Source organism: Seriola aureovittata, chromosome 2, assembly GCF_021018895.1.
Source record: "Seriola aureovittata isolate HTS-2021-v1 ecotype China chromosome 2, ASM2101889v1, whole genome shotgun sequence".
NCBI lineage: Eukaryota > Metazoa > Chordata > Actinopteri > Carangiformes > Carangidae > Seriola > Seriola aureovittata.
In genome coordinates, this window is record NC_079365.1 from 25,888,857 (window position 1) to 25,910,584 (window position 21,728).

The following is a 21,728-nucleotide window of genomic DNA, read 5'->3' on the forward strand; positions in this document are numbered from 1 at the left end:
CACGGTTACGTAGAGGACGAACCAGACCAGAGAGGTTTGTTTCCGTCTTCCTTCGTCCAGCTGCTCTCAGACTGACGTGAACCTGGACCAGGACAGGACCCAACCAGACCCTGGACCAGCACAGATTCAAACCACAACAAAACCAGGAGAACCAAACCAGAACCAAACTGAATCAGTACTGAGCAGCAGAAGCTGAACCTCTGATCTTGGATGGACCAGGTCAAGGATCTGGTTCACATGATCACAGTCCAGCCACTGTTATCAGCTGAGTTGTCACAGCAACTTATGTTTTCTGTTACCATGGAAATGTTACAGATGACCTTTCAGTGAAGATTCTAGACCAGACTAGATCTTTATGTGGCTCGGGTCATGTGGTAATGTTGCTATGGATACGGCCTTGCACAGACTGATCAGTGATGATTTAAGGTTGATGACAATAATTTTATTTATTTATTTATTTAAAATGAAAAGCACACATCTAACGGCAAGACACTGAAACTACAATCCACTGGACTTTTATTTTGAAGTTCATTTGAACTACATTTTATTTATCTTAATGTATTTAAAGTTATTGATCCTGTGGCAATGCCACCGTACAAGCCGCTTCTGCCCCATTTCAGGCTTCTACTCCTGGAGGGGCAGGACCTGAGAGGGTGCGTCCTTTAATGGACCAGATCCGATAAGTGACACTGAAGACCAAAGGACAAAAACCAGATGTCTGCTCTATATTCAGGTCCAATCAGCCTTTGGATCAGGATGCTACCTTGTTGACCCATTATCATGGATTTGATCTGTAAACTTGGACTTCAGACGAGGTGGAGCCTGAAATGAGACACATCTGTTGCTTCCAGCTGCCTTCGATGTCCCAAGATATCACAATGCCTCAGTGAGTAGGTGCCACAGTGTATTACTGCCACTATTACAAAAATGTTTGCTTTCTGAGCACAGAAAAAAAAAACAACTCCGTTAAACTAGTTACAAATGTCAGTGAGATTTTGAATGAGTTTTTTTCTTTACTTTTGGAGCAGAACCGCTCTGGTGGCTCTGGGTTCACTTGGACTCACATGATCTAACGAGATAGTGACGTTGTGTTGATAACAAAAGTAATTCAGTATAATGTAAGAATGATAAACATGAAAAATATCTTGCTATAACAAGAAAACTGAGCAGATTTTTTTGTCATGGTGGCCGTAAGTACAAACCTTTCTCATCTGGGTTTGATCGTTTCAACTTTTACCTCCAGAGTTTTTAGGACTTTCTTGATAGAAAAAAAAACCCTTGAATTCTGTTTCATATTTTATTTTATTTTTTTAATTTCTTTCAAAGTGACAGCGGTTGATGTTGTTTTCTGTTTTTGCTGAAATCTCACAGTGCTTCCGTCTGTCTGGCATCTATGAATGAATGAACGGATGAATGAACGGATGATCAGTAGGTTGTTGAAGCAAAACTGACATTTGTTTTATCAAACAGTCACAGTTTAAACATGATGCGCTGAATTAAAGCTATGGTAACTGAACATATATCATACTTACATCTTGTTTGGTCAGTGGACGTCACTCCGTTGTAAATTTACAGATCACATACAAACGATTATGATGGAATTACAAGCAGCTGATCTGTTGATTTGAGTTAATCTGTACTTTCCTGTGTCCCTGATGGAAATAATCTCTAAATTTCCAGACTGCAGGGAATCTAAGAAGCACAACTTTGGATTTATACTCACAACAAACTGATTATTTTTAAAGTGTGAGGAAGTAAATCTGTTTACAGCAACTTAGCCTGCTTGCATCCAGATGTTAAGTCCAGCTCAGGACACTGGAGGACTGCTGCTCTGTCATTTAGTGGCTGAACTCAGGTTTATGGCACATTCAGGCATTCCTCGTCAAATCGTAAAGTAGATCATTTCCGAGTTTACTAGCAGGACATTTTCCTGGAGAAGCCAGCAAAGTGTTAAATCTCAGCTTTGAATGAAAACTTTTAAAACAAGCAGCAGATGTTTCAAATTAAAACCACAGTTTCTGATGAGTCAGCAGTCGGCTTTAAGAGACTACGTGACTTGTTCCAGACAAACAAGATTGAAGTCAAACTACACTCTATACTGCAGCCGAGCTAACGACAGAGCAGCAGGCTCCAGATGATGATTCAGCATTCATGATTATTTATAAGGCCTCAGTTTGCTTCAAACATAGTGCTGGTTGGATCGTCTGATAGTGTCTGAAACCTGCATCCAACAACAGTGACTGGCCAGGTGGGAAGAGGTGTGAAAGTAAGCAGATTTTAAACTTCTCTCTCAAGCTTGACTTTTTTTTTCGACTCATCACACAACTACTTCTGTCACTTTTCCACGTGAACATCACAATAAAAGCACAGTGTTTCTTGGTGTCGAGACTACACTCACACAAAAGAAACAGTTGTTGGAGAGGGTTCTGGGAGGCACTGTGATGCAGCCATGAGGAGACTATGACTACAGGCTTTTTACCCTTTAAAAATGGTTAGAAATATTTTGAAGTCAGACCATATGTTGTACTAACACATTTGTTTGAAGCAGACTGAGATCTTTACTGAGCATCAGTCTTAGGGCGATTTCACAATGGTAGGATTTGTGGGGTAGAGATAATGCAAGCACAAATTTACAGTCTAAACAAGTCTATCTATAAAAATGGATGACCATAATGGGATTCAGAATTAAACAAACTCAGTGAAAACATCCTGAAACTCCTCATAGTGCAAACAAAGCCACAAACATTTAGACGACTGTTATTGATAATATGCAACAGTTTTTGTACATTCACAGTACAGGTGTGAAACAGCCCTCAACATGCTGTTATCTCCCTTTAACAGGAAGTCCAGCAGTCAGCTTACTGACTCCTCTGCTACCTGCTGGACTGGTCAGCCTCTCCTCATTCATATGGCTGCTTATTTTTGGTTGGACTTTAGATTTTGTTTCTTTTTTTGAAAGTACATTGCACTGCATCCATGCACAGCCCTCACTCGTAAAGTTACTGATTGTTTGACTTTGTCCTTGTTAAGTTTTATTTAATAAATCTTTAGTTAAAAGTCGTGCGCAGTCTCCTCGTTTTTGTCACTCCCATCAACTGAGCAGTGACTCAGGAGTTACATCAGTCCCTCAAGTGTTCATGAAGTTCAGCAGTCTGCAGCTTTATCACTGAGTCACATCTTTAGCTCTGATCAGTTAGTGTTATTATTTGGCTTTACCACTTAACATGAACTTTGTTAGCTACTGGAGGCAGTAAACTGTCATTAAATGTTGGACTATTCCTGTAAAAATGTATCAAATACTAATAAAATTTTCCTGTTTTGGGAAATCAGCAATCGTAAGCTGAAAACCTACAGACTGCCGAATCATCATAACCACAGGCTGAGAACCTTACACAGGCTCCTCCCACTCACTGCTTCCAAGAATGGTCAAGACAGTAAGTGATGTCGGTTTAGGTTAAAAAAGAAAAAAAAAAAAACTGTCATCCTGTTTCTGTTTCCAGTCTGTCAGGATCCTCTAGATCAGGATGGTTTGCATTAAGATAAGAATAAATGGATGGATTATAAACGATATATATATTAAAAAGAAAAGTCTTGTAAATGGTTTGACACGAGTCACAACATGGTTTCTTCTTCAGGGCAAAGTGCTTTGATTAAAAAAAAAGAAAAAAAAAGAAGAGGTTATCCCTGTATAATGTCTATAAAATCCAATAAAAAAAGATATAAAAAGTCTGTGGTTTTTTTCCCGCTCAGAGCAAAACTTGTATGGTCGATCACGCAGTCGTAGATGGCAGGACGGCTTTCTGTGTGAAAAGTGGAGAGTCCCAAAAAAAACAGTCTGTATTTGTTCAAGTTGAGCTGGTACTCATTTAAACCAGCAGGAGTCTGCACAAGGAGGATATCCGAGCCCACCCCCCCAACCAGCTGAAGGTCGCAGGTTTAGCTCCTCCTACCCCCACAGTTGATCTACATTTCTAAAAATGTCTTGGCCCAACAACAGCCTCAATCCAGCATATCCGGGTGACTTATATCAGTCCATTAGTCATCAGGTCAGTAGGTCAGTCTGCAGGTCAATCAACGGTCAGTCTATTAGTCAGCAGGTCCGTACCTTAGCTTGGAGGTCTGATGGTCAGTCCACTGGTCTGCAGGTCTGTCTGTAGGTTGATAGGTCTGTCAATGAGCAGTCTGTGAGTCTGTCACTAGCTCAGTCTGTAGGTTAGCAGGCCACTTGTCGTGTCACAGGTGCAGACTGATCTTGCCTTCCTTGGCGAGCTGGTGAATGACCTGCGTCTCGAAGTCGGCACTGTGGACGCCGGTCTTCCTGAAGGCTCCGGCGTAGCGATTCTCCTCCCAGTAATGATGCCAGTTCCCCTGCCTATCGGCACCGTAACCAAACACCGACACCTGAAAACAGACAGACCGGAAGAGATGCCATGACATTCTATAACATAATATACTGTAACACATAACATCACAAAATATGACATGAATATATGTCACTAAACATCCCGCATTTGTATATTTGTCAGTAATGTATGAAGATTTTTAATATGTTACAACCATGTTTCTGTCTGTTTTGTTCTCATAATGTGATGATGCAGCTAAGATCAGAGACTGTTTGGAAAACTCCCCTTAGTGATGCATTCAGGGACAGATAGAAAAGAAGAATGTGAATTTGGTTTAATCAAATGTTATATTGAATGTGGGTGTTGGACTCCTCCCACTTACCTTGTCACAGGTATGCAGAGCAAACATGATGGCCAGCATGCCTGTGGAAGGGTAGCGACCATGATGCTCGGTCCAATGATCGTGAACATATTTAAAGAACACCGGGTTCACCACCAGGACCTGCACACACACCATGGTCAAATGTTTTAATGTGTTGGTGCTCAATGATTCTCACTTCAGTTTTCATGTGTTATTATAAGCACTTGATAAGCACCTGCAACAGTTTGATTTCCTAAGTACAAATAAATCATCTGGAAAAAGCTTAACTAACAGATAAAACTATGTGCTTTGTTGCAAGAATCAAAGTTATTAAAACAGAATGTGGAGTGGAGACAAACTACATCTTCGCATATGTATGAATTTGTGAGTTTTGGCCACAAACGAATTTTGTGAGGTCACGGTGACTTTTTTTTTTTTTTAAGTATATTTTTGGGCTTTTTATGCCTTTAATGGACAGTATAGTGGAGAGTGACAGGAAACAGGGAGGCAGAGAGAGGGGGAATGACATGCAGCGAAAGGCCATCCGATGCGGGATTCGAACCGGGGCCGACTGCAGCGAGGACTGTAGCCTCTACACATGGGGCGCCTGCTTAGACCACTACGCTACACGACGCCCCAGGTCACGGTGACTTTTGACCACTAAATTCTTATCAGTTCATCCTTGAATCCAATGAATTTTTGTGCCAAATCTGAACAAATTCCCTCAAGGTGGTTTGATATATCACATTCAAGAGGCCAAAATCATGTTTCGTGAAGTCACAATGACCTTTGACCACTAATTTCTAATCAGTTCATCTCTGAGTGCAAGTGAATGTTGGTGCCATAAAGGCGTTACTGATATTATGTAAAGGTATAATAATCCAGAGGGATTGTAAACAATGTGATATAGAGAAAGCATGACTGAGCATTTACTTTACCTTGTCTTTATCAGCCTTCACTCTGTCTTTAACCCTCATGTAGGTCCTGAACAGGCACACAAACAGAGACAACCAACTTTTAACAATGTTTTATGTTAATTTTATGTCTTTTCTTTTCATATGAAGCAATTGGTGCAGGTCATTCTTTTGTTGTAAAGCACTTTGTGCAACATTTCGTGTATGAAAGGTGCTATACTATGACTTCTTTGTGCTTTACTACTTACTATATTGTCTTGTGTGATGCTTGACAATACCAATACTTCTTTATGACCTTTTATGCCTTAATATACTATGATGTTTTTTGGCATTTTTCTGCCATACTTTGCTTTGACATTTTGCCTTACTATACTATCTCCTGTGATGCCTGACCATACTATGATGTATTTATGACCTTTTATGACATGCCTTACTGCCATACCACTTCTTTTAAATGTCTTCTTGTTGATTTATTATTTTATCTCATTTCAAAATTAATGTTCTTAGATCAATGCTTTTAACAATGTTTTATGTTCATTTTATGTCTTTTCTTTTCATGTGAAGCAATTGGTGCAGGTCATTCCTTTGTTGTAAAGCCCTTTGTGCGACATTTCGTGTATGAAAGGTGCTATACAAATAAAGTTTATCATTACTATACTATGACTTCTCTGTGCCTTAATATACGATGACTCTTTTATTCCTTACTATATAATGACTATTTTAAGACTTATCATACTGTGATGTTTTTTGATATTTTTGAGCCATACTATACTATGACCTTTTTTGGCATTTTTCTGCATAATTATATAATTTTGTCTCATTCCACACCATACTATGATGTTTTTATGACTTATTATTCCTTAATATAGTATGACGTATTTTTGACGTTTTATGCCATACTATACTATGACGTTTTTTGGCATTTTTCTTCCATACTTTCCTTTGATGTTTTTTGGCATTTTTATGCATAATTATATCATTTTGTCTCATGCCACACCATACTATGACGTTTATGTGACCTTTTATGCCTTAATATACTGTGATGTTTTTTTGACATTTTAGGCCATACTATACTATGATGTTTTTTGGCATTTTTTTGGCATAGTATACTTTGACGTTTTTCTGCATTTTTCTGCATAATTATATTATTTCGTCTCATGCCATACCATACTATGATGTTTTTATGACTTTTTATGCCTTAATATACTATGACGTTTTTTGGCATTTTTATGCATAATTATATTATTTCGTCTCATGCTTTGCCATACCATGACGTTTTTATGACTTTTTATGCCTTAATATACTATGATGTTTTGTTGACGTTTTATGCCATACTATACTATGATATTTTTTGGCATTTTTTTGGCATCCTTTACTTTGACGTTTTTTTTAGAATTTTGTGCCTTACTATACTATCTCCTGTGATGCCACACGATACTATGATGTTTTTATGACCTTTTATGCCTTAATATAGTATGATGTTTTTTTGACATTTTATGCCATACTATACTATGATGTTTTTTGTCATTTTTCTGCCATACTTTACTTTGACGTTTTTTGTCATTTTTCTGCATAATTATATAATTTTGTCTCATGCCTTGCAATACTATGACGTTTATATGACCTTTTATGCCTTAATATAGTATGATATTTTTTTGACGTTTTATGCCATACTATACTATGACGTTTTTTGGCATTTTTCTGCCATACTTTCCTTTGACGTTTTTCTGCATTTTTCTGCATAATTATATTATTTCGTCTCATTCCATACCATACTCTGACGTTTATGTGACCTTTTATGCCTTAATATACTGTGATGTTTTTTTGACATTTTAGGCCATACTATACTATGACGTTTTTTGGCATTTTTCTGCTATACTTTCCTTTGACGTTTTTCTGCATTTTTCTGCATAATTATATCATTTCGTCTCATGCCATACCATACTATGATGTTTTTATAACTTTTTATGCCATACTATACTATGATGTTTTTTGACGTTTTATGCCATACTATACTATGACGTTTTTTGGCATTTTTATGCATAATTAAACTATTTCGTCGCATGCCTTGCCATACTATGATGTTTTTATGACCTTTTATGCCTTAATATAGTGTGATGTTTTTTTGACGTTTTATGCCGTACTATACTATGACGTTTTTTGGCATTTTTCTGCCATACTTTCCTTTGACGTTTTTTGGCATTTTTCTGCATAATTATATTATTTCGTCTCATTCCATACCATACTCTGACGTTTATGTGACCTTTTATGCCTTAATATACTGTGATGTTTTTTTGACATTTTAGGCCATACTATACTATGACGTTTTTTGGCATTTTTCTGCTATACTTTCCTTTGACGTTTTTCTGCATTTTTCTGCATAATTATATCATTTCGTCTCATGCCATACCATACTATGATGTTTTTATAACTTTTTATGCCATACTATACTATGATGTTTTTTGACGTTTTATGCCATACTATACTATGACGTTTTTTGGCATTTTTATGCATAATTAAACTATTTCGTCGCATGCCTTGCCATACTATGATGTTTTTATGACCTTTTATGCCTTAATATAGTGTGATGTTTTTTTGACGTTTTATGCCGTACTATACTATGACGTTTTTTGGCATTTTTCTGCCATACTTTCCTTTGACGTTTTTCTGCATTTTTCTGCATAATTATATCATTTTGTCTCATGCCACACCATACTATGATGTTTTTATAACTTTTTATGCCTTAATATAGTGTGATGTTTTTTTGACATTTTATGCCATACTATACTATGATGTTTTTTGGCTTTTTTTTGGCATAGAATACTTTGACGTTTTTCTGCATTTTTCTGCATAATTATATTATTTCTTCTCATGCCATACCATACTATGATGTTTTTATGACTTTTTATGCCTTAATATAGTATGACATATTTTTGACGTTTTATGCCATACTAAACTATGACGTTTTTGGCATTTTTCTGCCATACTTTCCTTTGACCTTTTTTGGCATTTTTATGCTTAATTATATCATTTCATCTCATGCCACACCATACTATGAGGTTTTTATGACCTTTTATGCCTTAATATACTATGATGTTTTTTGGCATTTTTATGCATAATTATATCATTTCGTCTCATGCTTTGCCATACTATGATGTTTTTATGACCTTTTATGCCTTAATATAGTATGACATATTTTTGACGTTTTATGCCATACTATACTATGACGTTTTTTGGCATTTTTATGCATAATTATATTATTTCGTCTCATGCTTTGCCATACCATGACGTTTTTATGACCTTTTATGCCTTAATATACTATGATGTTTTTTTGACGTTTTATGCCATACTATACTATGATATTTTTTGGCATTTTTTTGGCATCCTTTACTTTGACGTTTTTTAGAATTTTGTGCCTTACTATACTATCTCCTGTGATGCCACATGATACTATGATGTTTTTATGACCTTTTATGCCTTAATATAGTATGATGTTTTTTTGACATTTTATGCCATACTATACTATGATGTTTTTTGGCATTTTTCTGCCATACTATACTATGACGTTTTTTGGCATTTTTATGCATAATTAAACTATTTCGTCGCATGCCTTGCCATACTATGATGTTTTTATGACCTTTTATGCCTTAATATAGTGTGATGTTTTTTTGACGTTTTATGCCATACTATACTATGACGTTTTTTGGCATTTTTCTGCCATACTTTCCTTTGACGTTTTTCTGCATTTTTCTGCATAATTATATTATTTCGTCTCATGCCATACCATACTATGATGTTTTTATGACTTTTTATGCCTTAATATAGTATGACATATTTTTGACGTTTTATGCCATACTATACTATGACGTTTTTTGGCATTTTTCTGCCATACTTTCCTTTGATGTTTTTTGGCATTTTTCTGCATAATTATATTATTTCGTCTCATGCCACACCATACTATGATGTTTTTATGACTTTTTATTCCTTAATATAGTATGACGTATTTTTGACGTTTTATGCCATACTATACTATGACGTTTTTTGGCAGTTTTATGCATAATTATATTATTTTGTCTCATGCTTTGCCATACCATGACGCTTTTATGACCTTTAATGCCTTAAAATACTGTGATGTTTTTTTGACATTTTATGCCATACTATACTATGACGTTTTTGGCATTTTTCTGCCATACTTTCCTTTGACCTTTTTTGGCATTTTTATGCATAATTATATCATTTCGTCTCATGCCTTGCAATACTATGACGTTTATATGACCTTTTATGCCTTAATATAGTATGATATTTTTTTGACGTTTTATGCCATACTATACTATGACGTTTTTTGGCATTTTTCTGCCATACTTTCCTTTGACGTTTTTTGGTATTTTTCTGCATAATTATATTATTTCGTCTCATTCCATACCATACTATGACGTTTTTATGACCTTTTGTGCCTTAATATACTATGATGTTTTTTGGCATTTTTCTGCCATACTTTCCTTTGACGTTTTTTGGCATTTTTCTGCATAATTATATTATTTCGTCTCATTCCATACCATACTCTGACGTTTATGTGACCTTTTATGCCTTAATATACTGTGATGTTTTTTTGACATTTTAGGCCATACTATACTATGACGTTTTTTGGCATTTTTCTGCTATACTTTCCTTTGACGTTTTTCTGCATTTTTCTGCATAATTATATCATTTCGTCTCATGCCATACCATACTATGATGTTTTTATAACTTTTTATGCCATACTATACTATGATGTTTTTTGACGTTTTATGCCATACTATACTATGACGTTTTTTGGCATTTTTATGCATAATTAAACTATTTCGTCGCATGCCTTGCCATACTATGATGTTTTTATGACCTTTTATGCCTTAATATAGTGTGATGTTTTTTTGACGTTTTATGCCATACTATACTATGACGTTTTTTGGCATTTTTCTGCCATACTTTCCTTTGACGTTTTTCTGCATTTTTCTGCATAATTATATTATTTCGTCTCATGCCATACCATACTATGATGTTTTTATGACTTTTTATGCCTTAATATAGTATGACATATTTTTGACGTTTTATGCCATACTATACTATGACGTTTTTTGGCATTTTTCTGCCATACTTTCCTTTGACCTTTTTTGGCATTTTTATGCATAATTATATCATTTCATCTCATGTCACACCATACTATGAGGTTTTTATGACCTTTTATGCCTTAATATACTATGATGTTTTTATGACCTTTTATGCTATACCATACTATGATGTTTTTATGACTTTTTATGCCTTAATATAGTATGACATATTTTTGACGTTTTATGCCATACTATACTATGACGTTTTTTGGCATTTTTTTGGCATAGAATACCTTGACGTTTTTTGGCATTTTTATGCATAATTAAACTATTTCGTCGCATGCCTTGCCATACTATGATGTTTTTATGACCTTTTATGCCTTAATATAGTGTGATGTTTTTTTGACGTTTTATGCCATACTATACTATGACGTTTTTTGGCATTTTTCTGCCATACTTTCCTTTGACGTTTTTCTGCATTTTTCTGCATAATTATATTATTTCGTCTCATGCCATACCATACTATGATGTTTTTATGACTTTTTATGCCTTAATATAGTATGACATATTTTTGGCATTTTTCTGCCATACTTTCCTTTGATGTTTTTTGGCATTTTTCTGCATAATTATATTATTTCGTCTCATGCTTTGCCATACTATGATGTTTTTATGACCTTTTATGCCTTAATATAATGTGATGTTTTTTTGACATTTTATGCCATACTTTCCTTTGACGTTTTTTGGCATTTTTCTGCATAATCATATCATTTTGTCTCATGCCTTGCCATACTATGACGTTTATATGACCTTTTATGCCTTAATATACTGTGATGTTTTTTTGACATTTTATGCTATACTATACTATGACGTTTTTTGACATTTTTCTGCCATACTATAATATGACTTTTTTCTGCATTTTTCTGCATAATTATATTATTTCGTCTCATGCCATACCATACTATGATGTTTTTATGACTTTTTATGCCTTAATATAGTATGACATATTTTTGACGTTTTATGCCATACTATACTATGACGTTTTTTTGGCATTTTTATGAATAATTATATTATTTCGTCTCATGCTTTGCCATACTATGATGTTTTTATGACCTTTTATGCCTTAATATAGTATGATGTTTTTTTGACATTTTATGCCATACTATACTATGATATTTTTTGGCATTTTTTTGGCATACTTTACTTTGACGTTTTTTAGAATTTTGTGCCTTACTATACTATCTCCTGTGATGCCACACCATACTATGATGTTTTTATGACCTTTTATGCCTTAATATAATGTGATGTTTTTTTGACATTTTCTGCCATACTTTCCTTTGACGTTTTTTGGCATTTTTCTGCATAATCATATCATTTTGTCTCATGCCACACCATACTATGATGTTTTTATGACTTTTTATGCCTTAATATAGCATGATGTATTTTTGACGTTTTATGCCATACTATACTATGACGTTTTTCGGCATTTTTCTGAACATACTTTCCTTTGACGTTTTTTGGCATTTTTATGCATAATTATATCATTTTGTCTCATTCCATACCATACTATGATGTTTTTATGACCTTTTAAGCCTCAATATAGTATGATGTTTTTTTGACATTTTATGCCATACTATACTATGATGTTTTTTTGGCATTTTTCTGCCATACTTTACTTTGACATATTGCCTTACAATACTATCTCCTGTGATGCCTGACCATACTATGACGTTTTTATGACCTTTTGTGCCCTAATATACTATGATGTTTTTTTGATGTTTTATGCCATACTATACTATGATGTTTTTTGGCATTTTACTGCCATACTTTCCTTTGACGTTTTTTCGCATTTTACTGCATAATTATATTATTTCGTCTCATGCCCTGCCATACTATGACGTTTTTATGACCTTTTATGCCTTAATATACTATGATGTACTTTTGATGTTTTATGCCATACTATACTATGATGTTTTTTGGCATTTTACTGCCATACTTTACTTTGACATTTTGCCTTACAATACTATCTCCTGTGATGCCTGACCATGCTATGACGTTAATTACTGCATAATTATATTATTTCGTCTCATGCCTTGCTATGATATTTTTTGGCATTTTTTTTGGCATACTTTGACGTTTTTTAGAATTTTGTGCCTTGCTATACTATCTCCTGTGATGCCACACCATACTATGACGTTTTTATGACCTTTTATGCCTTAATATACTATGATTTTTTTTTACATTTTATGCCACATATGACATTTTTTCGCATTTTTTTGGCATACTTTACTTTGACTTTTTTTGCAATTTTGTGCCTTACTATACTATCTACTGTGATGTCTGACCATACTATGACGTTTTTATGACTTTTTATGCTTTAATATACTATGATGTACTTTTGAGGTTTTATGCTATACTATACTATGACTTTTTATGCCTTACTTCACTATGACTTTTTACAAACCCACGCCCTTGTCTACATGTATAAATTCACATTTTGTTCTCAATATCTATTTGTACATAAGCATATAAACATGCATATTATCTGTGTATATGACTGTCAATATACTGTGCAGGTAAACAAACTAATCTCACTTGTCTCACTATGTACATGATAGGTGTACTTGTTATTTCTAACATATGTATATATGTAAATATTTGAGTGCAGAAATACACATTTCAAGCCATGAAGAATGGATTTATGTACTGTATGTTTACATTTGAATACTGTCCAGTAAATAGTAAAACAAATTTTATGCATTATACGTATATATAAAAGTTTCTTTTTTTCTACTTTACTGCATGTAAATATATATATTTTGCATATAAACATAATTTTATACATATGGAGAATTTTGAATAGATTAGATTAGAATTAGATTTTGAGATGATTTGTATGTCATTGTCGTACATTTTGATCTGGCCGGTGGACAGCGCACTGGTCAGCCACTCCAGATCTCTCAGCTTGAACGGCAGCAGGACAAGGCTGACTCCTCGTGCAACATCTACTGCGCTCTCTGGGTACAGAAAGTGATGTGTAGTCCGATTCCCGACATCTTTCTCAAACCCTCGAGTCACCGCCTTATTCATCCTGAGCAGGAAGAAGATGAGGTGAGTAAGATGAAGAGAAGGGGTAAGACTTGCTTGTGTTTGTATGTGTGTATATACGCACCGGATAACGGAGCTGTGGGAGTCGATCAGATTGCCATGTCCGGACTGTCGCAGGTTGCCAGAGTTGCCGACCACCGCACAGCTACGGCAAAGTGAGGGGAGGGGCCTTAAGTCCACAGTGGGTGGGGAAATGACCTGGAACATCTTCGACATCACCTCCTCTAGAGTCTGGTCGTTACCGGACCGTTGAAGACCCTGTGGAGGAGTGGAGCATATCACATTATTTTATATTGTTTTGACATTATTAAGCTTTATATTAGTAAGCTGCAAGTCTGGCTCCATCAACAGCTCCCAAAGCATTAATTCTTCTTTTGTTTTTATTTTTTGGTGTTTTAGACATAGGTCTGACCAATCAAGATCCATGAAGATGTCACTTTTAGTTCTGGTAAACTGTGTTGGACATTTTTCACTATTTTCTGACTTTTTTTTTTTTTTAAAGACTGCCTGGTTAATCGATCCATTATGAAAGTAAATGTCAGATTAATTCATTATGACAATTATTGTGCAAGTACATTTTTTACAGTTACAGTGTAGCTACAACATCCTGCTGTGATTTGTTTTAGCTCAATCAGATACACACACACACACACACACACACACACACACACACACACACACACACACACAGCATATACAGTATACTGCATACTGTAGATCAGACTGATGTTAGCAGCATCACCACCCCCTCTTTTTAATCTGCTAATGGTTTCTGCTGCAGGACTTAATCTATAAATGCAGGAAAAAGACTCAGACGTTTGTCTCCAGACTGCTGACAGCTTCCACAAAGACAAATTTAAGACATCTTACATTTCAGTTTTTATAAAAACAGATCTTCATTAAAGGTCCTGACAATTTATTGAAACTCACTGTATGGACATCATGCAGTATATTACACATCCTTCTTTGGCCATCTAATATGTTCTCAATGTTCTCATCAATTCAAAGCTATCAGGTCACTTCCAGAGTGCCTGTAAATATTTTCTGGAATAGGACTTACACTTGATCACCTTTTTATCATGATCAGTTACTAAAGATCTTTTGTGTGATTTACTTAACTGTTAATGTAAATTATCCATATTGATATCATGATTATCTGCAGTTTAATGAATGATTGTGGTATAAAATGATGTTAGTACAAGAACTGGTAGAATAAGTGTATAATGATTTAATCTGACAGTGATTTGAGTTGCTTCTCAGTACCTGCAGGAAAGCTGCTCTGCATAATAAAATCTCACAATCTGCCTACAGCCTGATTTGCTTTATGTAGATTGATTGATTTGCAAAAAGTTTAACAGCTCTACATTTGTAAAGTGTTTCATTAATTGTAGTCAATTAGGGTACAGTAAAAAATGTGTAAAGCTTGGACCAAAACACTGGCCCAAATAATGACTTTTTCTTTGAAGGCCAAACTTTATAGCAGGTAACATGTTCACATAAGCAGATAGTAGCCTGGACTGAGCTAATAAAATTATCCTTTTTCATCCAACTTCACTTTTTAAATCAGATTTCAAATCTCAGACTGATAAAATCCCCAGGCAGGTTTATATTTTGTACGCTCTAAAATAGGAACAGAACCAGCAACATCATTAGAAACTGCACTGTTCCAATATTTTGTCCTTACCAGCCACCACCTGAGTGCATCAGGGTCAAAGTTCTTATTGGTGTCTCGGAGGATTGGCTGCTGTTTGGGGTCGTAGCGTAGGCTGAACCAGCTTGATGACCCCATGTCTGAAATACAGGAATCGGAACAACCACAAGACCTGAAAGAGGATGACACAGCGGAGTCAGACGGACACAGAGAGGGGAATCATGAGATACACAAGAGTCTGTGACCTCCTGCGTGTTACCTCGGGTCATGCTGGGAGTTGTCTACAGGCTCCTCCCCCTCAGACTCAGGCTGGGTCGTGATGGGAGGAGGGGGTGTCTCAGGGGGATCAGGGGTCAGGTCAGCAGGAGGTGCTGTGACTTCAATCACTGCAAACACAAACAGAGAGTCAGAGAAGAGTGCATCATGGGAGACTGTTAACATCTTTATTGTAGAATCACATCACTACTACTTCTGCTACTGCTGTTATACTACAACAACAACACCAACAACTACTCAAGGCTGGATTACCACCCAGGTGAAGCAGGTGTAACTTCACCCTCAAATTCAGGTTGTACCCTGTCTCCAAGCATATTAAAAAAAAATGCATCAGAGAAGTGAGGGACCAGTGAGTGTAGCCTGGCTACGTAGTGGGTGAGACAGAGTGTCTGGGGACACAGGGAAAACTGACAAACCACTGCTCAATGTAGCATGAATATAAACCTGGTGGTCAGAGCTAATAAGCCATGAGCAGCTACTGTCAGACTGTTTAACTGTGCTGTCAGTCTGGTGGAGCCTTGACAGAAATTAGGGTCACATTGATGGTGCTGTACCTGTGGAGTCACTGTGTGGATACCTGTATTATAGCTGAGCTGGTAGCTCTACTATGAGAGGCTCTCCAGTGTATGTGCGCTTCTGTTAATGTAACAATAATCTAAGTGATTATATGTACAACACAGAAAAGAAAGTCTCCTCCAGTGATGACGATGACGTCAGCTCCTCACCTGTCTCCCTGCTGGTGGGCTTGGCCCGGATGGTGGGCGGGGATAATGACAGAGGAAGGAAATGTCTCCTCTGGATGCTCTGACTGGCGAGCATGAGGAAGAGGATGGCAGCGGTCACCACAGCAACGCACAGCTTCCTCCTCAACAACATGGCTGGACGGACAGTGGGTGGGCGACAGCAGGAGGAAGGATGTGTTGTTGAGAAGTCAATCAGCTGCTCATCCTGCTATGTCAGCATAGTTAGACTGTGTCATCTGCACATTTTCCTCTGTTCTGTCGTCTCTCCACTCGGCTTTATCTCCATGGAGCCTGAGACTTGTGCACAACGCCGCTTTCTTATTGGTGGAGACGGGATCTGTGTTCACACCTGAGTCAGACAGAGAGACACAGCGACATCAGCTTCATCAATAATAAACTTGTTTTAATCTTTTATAACAAACTAATCATCTATTAAACTAATTAGCCATCCCAAAATATTTATAAAACACTTATAACAAACTAACTGTCCATAACGAACAGTGTGCTCAACAACGACCGACCACAGCTTCTCCTACTCTGAGAAAACCAGAAGTCAGAAACAGCACAAACAGTCAAACTTCAACACTTAAAGTTCCCTTAAAGTGTTTCATTGTTAAAACCAGGAGGAGGTGTTGTTGCTAATGACAGATGACTGAAAAGTATTGTTCTAACAGGATGATATCATCTACTACAACACCACACACTCTCTTCTACCTTGAAAAACATTGGAAGAAAGAGGGAGTTTTTGATTTCTGCTGATGATTGGAGTCACCCTCTTCCTCCCCATCCGCCCCCACCCCACCCCACCTCCCCTCTACTCCTGCAGGAATGTCTCCATGCAGCTAGACTCGGCCTCTGCATACCAATCAGATCTGGCTTCAGTTCAGCTTCTCCTGTTTCAGCTCTCACTCTCCTCCTGTCAGCTTCAATGTCTCTCTCTCACTCCGTGTGTGTGTGTGTGTGTGTGTGTGTGTATGTGTGTGTGTGTGTGTGTGTGTGTGAAGTCTAAATCAGCTGACCTGTATGTGTGTTTCTTCATTACTGTGTTGTGTAACTGATAGCTATAACAGTTTATTTCATGTTTGTTTGTTGTAACTGGTTCAACACACAGTTAATAGTATTATTTTTTTCTTCTATTAGCAATAATAAAGCTCCTTTCAAACCTTTAAATTACATAAATAAGGTGATGAAGAGTAATGACTGTATTTAAGTATGTAACGTTTCATTTAAATAAGTGTTCAAGGCCCAAAGAGATAAATTATGTTCAAACATCCAAAACTTACCAAACAAATCTGTGAACTAGAACTTTGTTTTTTCACAACCCTCCAGATTTAACTCACAAATGAGCTACTTTTTTACTCCAGTAAATTTATCTGACAGCAGCAGATACAACTTTCAAAGTTTTACATGAAGTTTTACATGAAAATCTATGATAACCTTAAAATAAAATAAAATTCAATTTCAAGTACAAAAGGCAGTGTCTAGTTAGAGGTCATGTTTCTACGAGCTGTTAGCAGTTGAACCAAAGAGATTTCTGTAATTGTTCCATTTAAATAATGTAAAATATGGTAAAATTAAAAGTAAAATTATTTCACAAAAAAAGCAAAACTTAAAATCTCATGTCTAATATTAAACATACATGTTACTGTTTGACCATTTTTCTACAGAAATACTTTTGATACTGTAAAAACATTTAGCTCGTAACTTCTATTCCTTCACTTACTCTGAATACTTCTTCCACCACTGGATAACACACACACACACACACACACACACACACACACACACACACACACACACACACACACACACACACACACACACACACACACACACACACACACTCTTTAATTACTATGAATGCCTTTGAGGAGAGACGGTCTGATAGTGTGAGCTGTGAGCCATTATCGCCATGTATAAATGATATCAGGCCTGACCCAAAATGAACGGCTATCCATCCAATAGTTCAGATATTTCAGTCTGAACACAAGCTAAAAAGGTGCCTTCTGAATATTCATGTTATATTTTGATGCAGATGTTCATCTTCACCTTGCTTACCGTGATTTAAAACCTTTACCTACTATACCTCACCAAGCTCTTTTTATTTTGTCATTTTTGTTTGTTTTCTGCTTATGCTCGAAGCCTTATCTATGATATTTTAATTGCATACAATTCTTTAAATTTTCAGATTTTAGTGTCAAGCAAAGCTAAACCTTTTGAGCTCTGGGATAGTTCTTAATACAGCACAAAAAACAAGATTTTCACAACTCTCTATACACGTGTTTATGAGTGACATCATCATCCGAGCAAAGGCAGGAAGCAGAGAACAAGGAGATCAACATGAGGAAATGTTTTTGTGTCAGAAACTGTGTCAATCACAAAGCTTAAAAGTGGAAAATGCTCATTGTTTCAAGGAGGAAACCTGCCTTTTAATTTATGTCTACATTTACTCACAAACACGAAAAACTAAAACAAGACACACACTTTGTGGGTTGAAGACAAACATGTTTTGTATTTCCGGTCTTAAAAAGGGCGTCATATCACTGAAATCACAAGTAGCATCACAGCAATTATACCATACTTCTACAATGACAGTAATTGTTGTAAGACCAGAGGAGACGTGTCAGGGCAGATACTGATTGAGAAATGTGTGTGTTGATGTTACAGTTATCTGTATCCTCTCAAGGCAGGAAACGGCCGCACTCTTGAAACAGAGGCTGAGTAAAATTCCTGAGATAAAAGAAAAGTTCCTGGATTGGCATTTGCATTAGCATGTTAGCGCAGAGTCTGACTGTGTGCCATGTTGACTGTGCAAACTTGTCTGGGTACAAAGGGCTTTAACACAAGAGCAGCTCAGAACAAACTGATCAGCTGGTCTGGATCTGAAAGTCCACACAGAAAGCAGGAATTCCCCGATCAATATCTGTTAAAAAATTAAATAACTATTCATATATTATTGGTAAACAGAGTGTAATTTTTCTTGAGTCTTTTTCAAACTTCAGTCTAATGACTTGCAAATTTAACACTGTGCTGCTGCAGTATGTTAATCTGAGACCATTCAGGTCAGACATGCAGAACATAACAGAGAGGCTCAGAAACAACTTTTGTTTCCACAAACTCTGAGGACTCGAGGACTTCCACTCAGAACTGAATGATGGACTCTTATGACCTAGCTTGGTCTCATGGACATATATGGAACTGAATTGAGCATACATGCACTGAATACAAGAAAACAGATCAAAGAAAATATAAAACAGACAATTACTTTTGAATGAATGAAGATTGTAAATCATTTATAGCTGCACAAATATATGACAGGCAAGGTATTACAGCCGCCGTAAGTTATAGACGCCCCTTGATAAATGGTTATACAGCTATGAGAAAGCATTTTTACATTTACACTAAAGCTCCATGTGGAATTTGGTACTTCCATTTGATGATGTGGACAGGAGGTTCAAAGATACATTCTTAGGTTGTATAAAAGGAAATGTGTTGACGCTAGTTCCTCAGCTGTTTTGCTGACTACCTCAGCTTTGTTTGTTTGTTAATAAAGTCTATTTAATCCACTGGTTCTGAGTGGCAGAGTTTTGTAACTTTATGTGGCACAGGAAACCCACCACAAGTGCTGTTCAGCTGAACTCAGCTGTGCACAGGTCCTCTGTACAGCAGCCACTAGCCACTGATACACGGAGCGCTCATTCGCTGATCCGACATGAAATCCCAACACAATAATCACACATGGGCTCACAAAGCAACACATGAAAGCAGGTCACGAGCTGCGATACATAAAAATGCCTTGCACATGTTCGGATCAATCATGTTACATTCACTCGACGGATACAAAGGGAGCTGCGCAGAGGTGCGTTTACACGTTCAATATTACAGATGACAAGACATTAGATTTCTTGTATCATTTCTTGTAGAATTTTTTTTTTTAAATAGCTTTTTAACAGAAAACTAAACTTAAAATTTTGTTTCTTCTGAGGGAGCACAGGTCTTTTTTCTCCCCATGATTCTAATTTAGAGCTATCCATCAAACTTTTGGAAAAACCTTTTTTTAATCAGAAACAAAGCTGAAATAATTCAAATTAATGGTCAGATCATAAATCAATAGTACGGTTACATTACCCAGGAGACTCTAGACTTTCTGTCTTGAGGAACATTAAGGAAAGGAAACTGTGAGAATTTATAGTCAGGAAAATGACTAAATACATGGTGACACTGAAGTGAGTTAACGCCATGTTGGCTTTCAGTCTGAATGAGATAAGAGACGGCCAGACCGAGCTCGTCCTCACAGGACAGATGTGACTGAAATGGGTATTTTACAAATAATCAAATGTTCAGCAGTGGTAATGGAACTATTTAGATTTCTACAAGTTTTCTTCTTGTTGATTTCAGTTTTAGCCTGACTTGTGATGGAGTTTTTTTGATAACACAAGAATGCAACACGACATGAAACGATCTATACTTTCACCCACACACCCTGCTGCCACTTTCCCTGCAAAGTCATTGCCTTGCGTTTGTTAAAAGCTGATTAGAAACCCAGCTACTCATATTCATTTGGCAGAGAGATCAGATAAGTGAGTGCATGTACATGAGTGATAAAGTTTAGAGGACAGTGGAGGGTTAATGACTGTCAGCTGAGTTGCTTTGTCTTGTATGTTATTTTGGGGGGGGGGTGTTGGCAGGTTTAGGGGTCACATGGTTCCCTGTGCTGAGAAAACCATGTGACAGCACTCCTTCCCGTCTCTCTCTGTGACCTCTGACCTCAGTGTTGACACCAGGATGGAAACCAGCTGTGCTGCAGAACACAGCGAGTAGAGAGCGAGGCTGCGAGAACGGCGACTGGCTGGAAAATAACGATACCAAAGAAGAAGACTGATGTCAGTTCTCACACAGGTTGCCAGAGTAACGAGGACTGAAACGTGTTACTTTTTGTTGTTTCACAGAGGAGAGGGAACAATCTGCTTCTGCCGCCTGTTTCACTTGTGTTGTGTTGTTGTGTCTAAAGCAGTTTTTTGCCTTTATTCATAGTACAGGCCCGTAGAGAGGAGACATGAAACAAAAGTTCATGCTGTAGGTGAAACTTCTTGCTGAATTTGAGGGGATTTTTTTCTCCTTTGTTGCCTCCCATTATAAGAAAAAAAAAATCCTACTGTTTTTTTTCAAATATTTACAAAGGGTCAGTTCAGTCAAATTACAAAAAAAGAAAAACATTTGTCCTCTCTTCCGGCTGGTGATGTCAGCC

The 21,728-nt window shown here is 36.7% G+C and overlaps 2 protein-coding genes across 3 annotated transcripts in view; one reads left to right on the top strand and one right to left on the bottom strand.

Moving 5' to 3' along the window:
* Positions 1-1,520, top strand: part of unm_sa1614 (un-named sa1614) — a 16,325-nt gene extending 14,805 nt beyond the window's left edge. Inside the window, exon 29 of the mRNA XM_056390991.1 lies at positions 1-1,520. Coding sequence (XP_056246966.1) covers positions 1-75 — 75 coding nt within the window. The 3' untranslated portion in view covers positions 76-1,520.
* Positions 1,284-21,728, bottom strand: part of st3gal8 (ST3 beta-galactoside alpha-2,3-sialyltransferase 8) — a 27,221-nt gene continuing 6,776 nt past the window's right edge. Inside the window, exons 2-10 of one of the 2 annotated variants that reach the window (XR_008829190.1) lie at positions 16,463-16,829; positions 15,721-15,847; positions 15,495-15,633; positions 13,875-14,068; positions 13,614-13,793; positions 5,643-5,688; positions 4,726-4,845; positions 1,533-4,401; positions 1,284-1,391 (exon numbers count right to left, since the gene is read on the bottom strand). Coding sequence is in view for 1 of the 2 variants with exons in the window: in XM_056390974.1 (XP_056246949.1) it covers positions 4,234-4,401; positions 4,726-4,845; positions 5,643-5,688; positions 13,614-13,793; positions 13,875-14,068; positions 15,495-15,633; positions 15,721-15,847; positions 16,463-16,613 (1,125 nt within the window). In the remaining variant the exon portion in view is untranslated. Of the gene's footprint in view, positions 4,402-4,725; positions 4,846-5,642; positions 5,689-13,613; positions 13,794-13,874; positions 14,069-15,494; positions 15,634-15,720; positions 15,848-16,462; positions 16,830-21,728 lie in introns of both variants that reach the window. The other variant, XM_056390974.1, reaches the window with a different exon arrangement.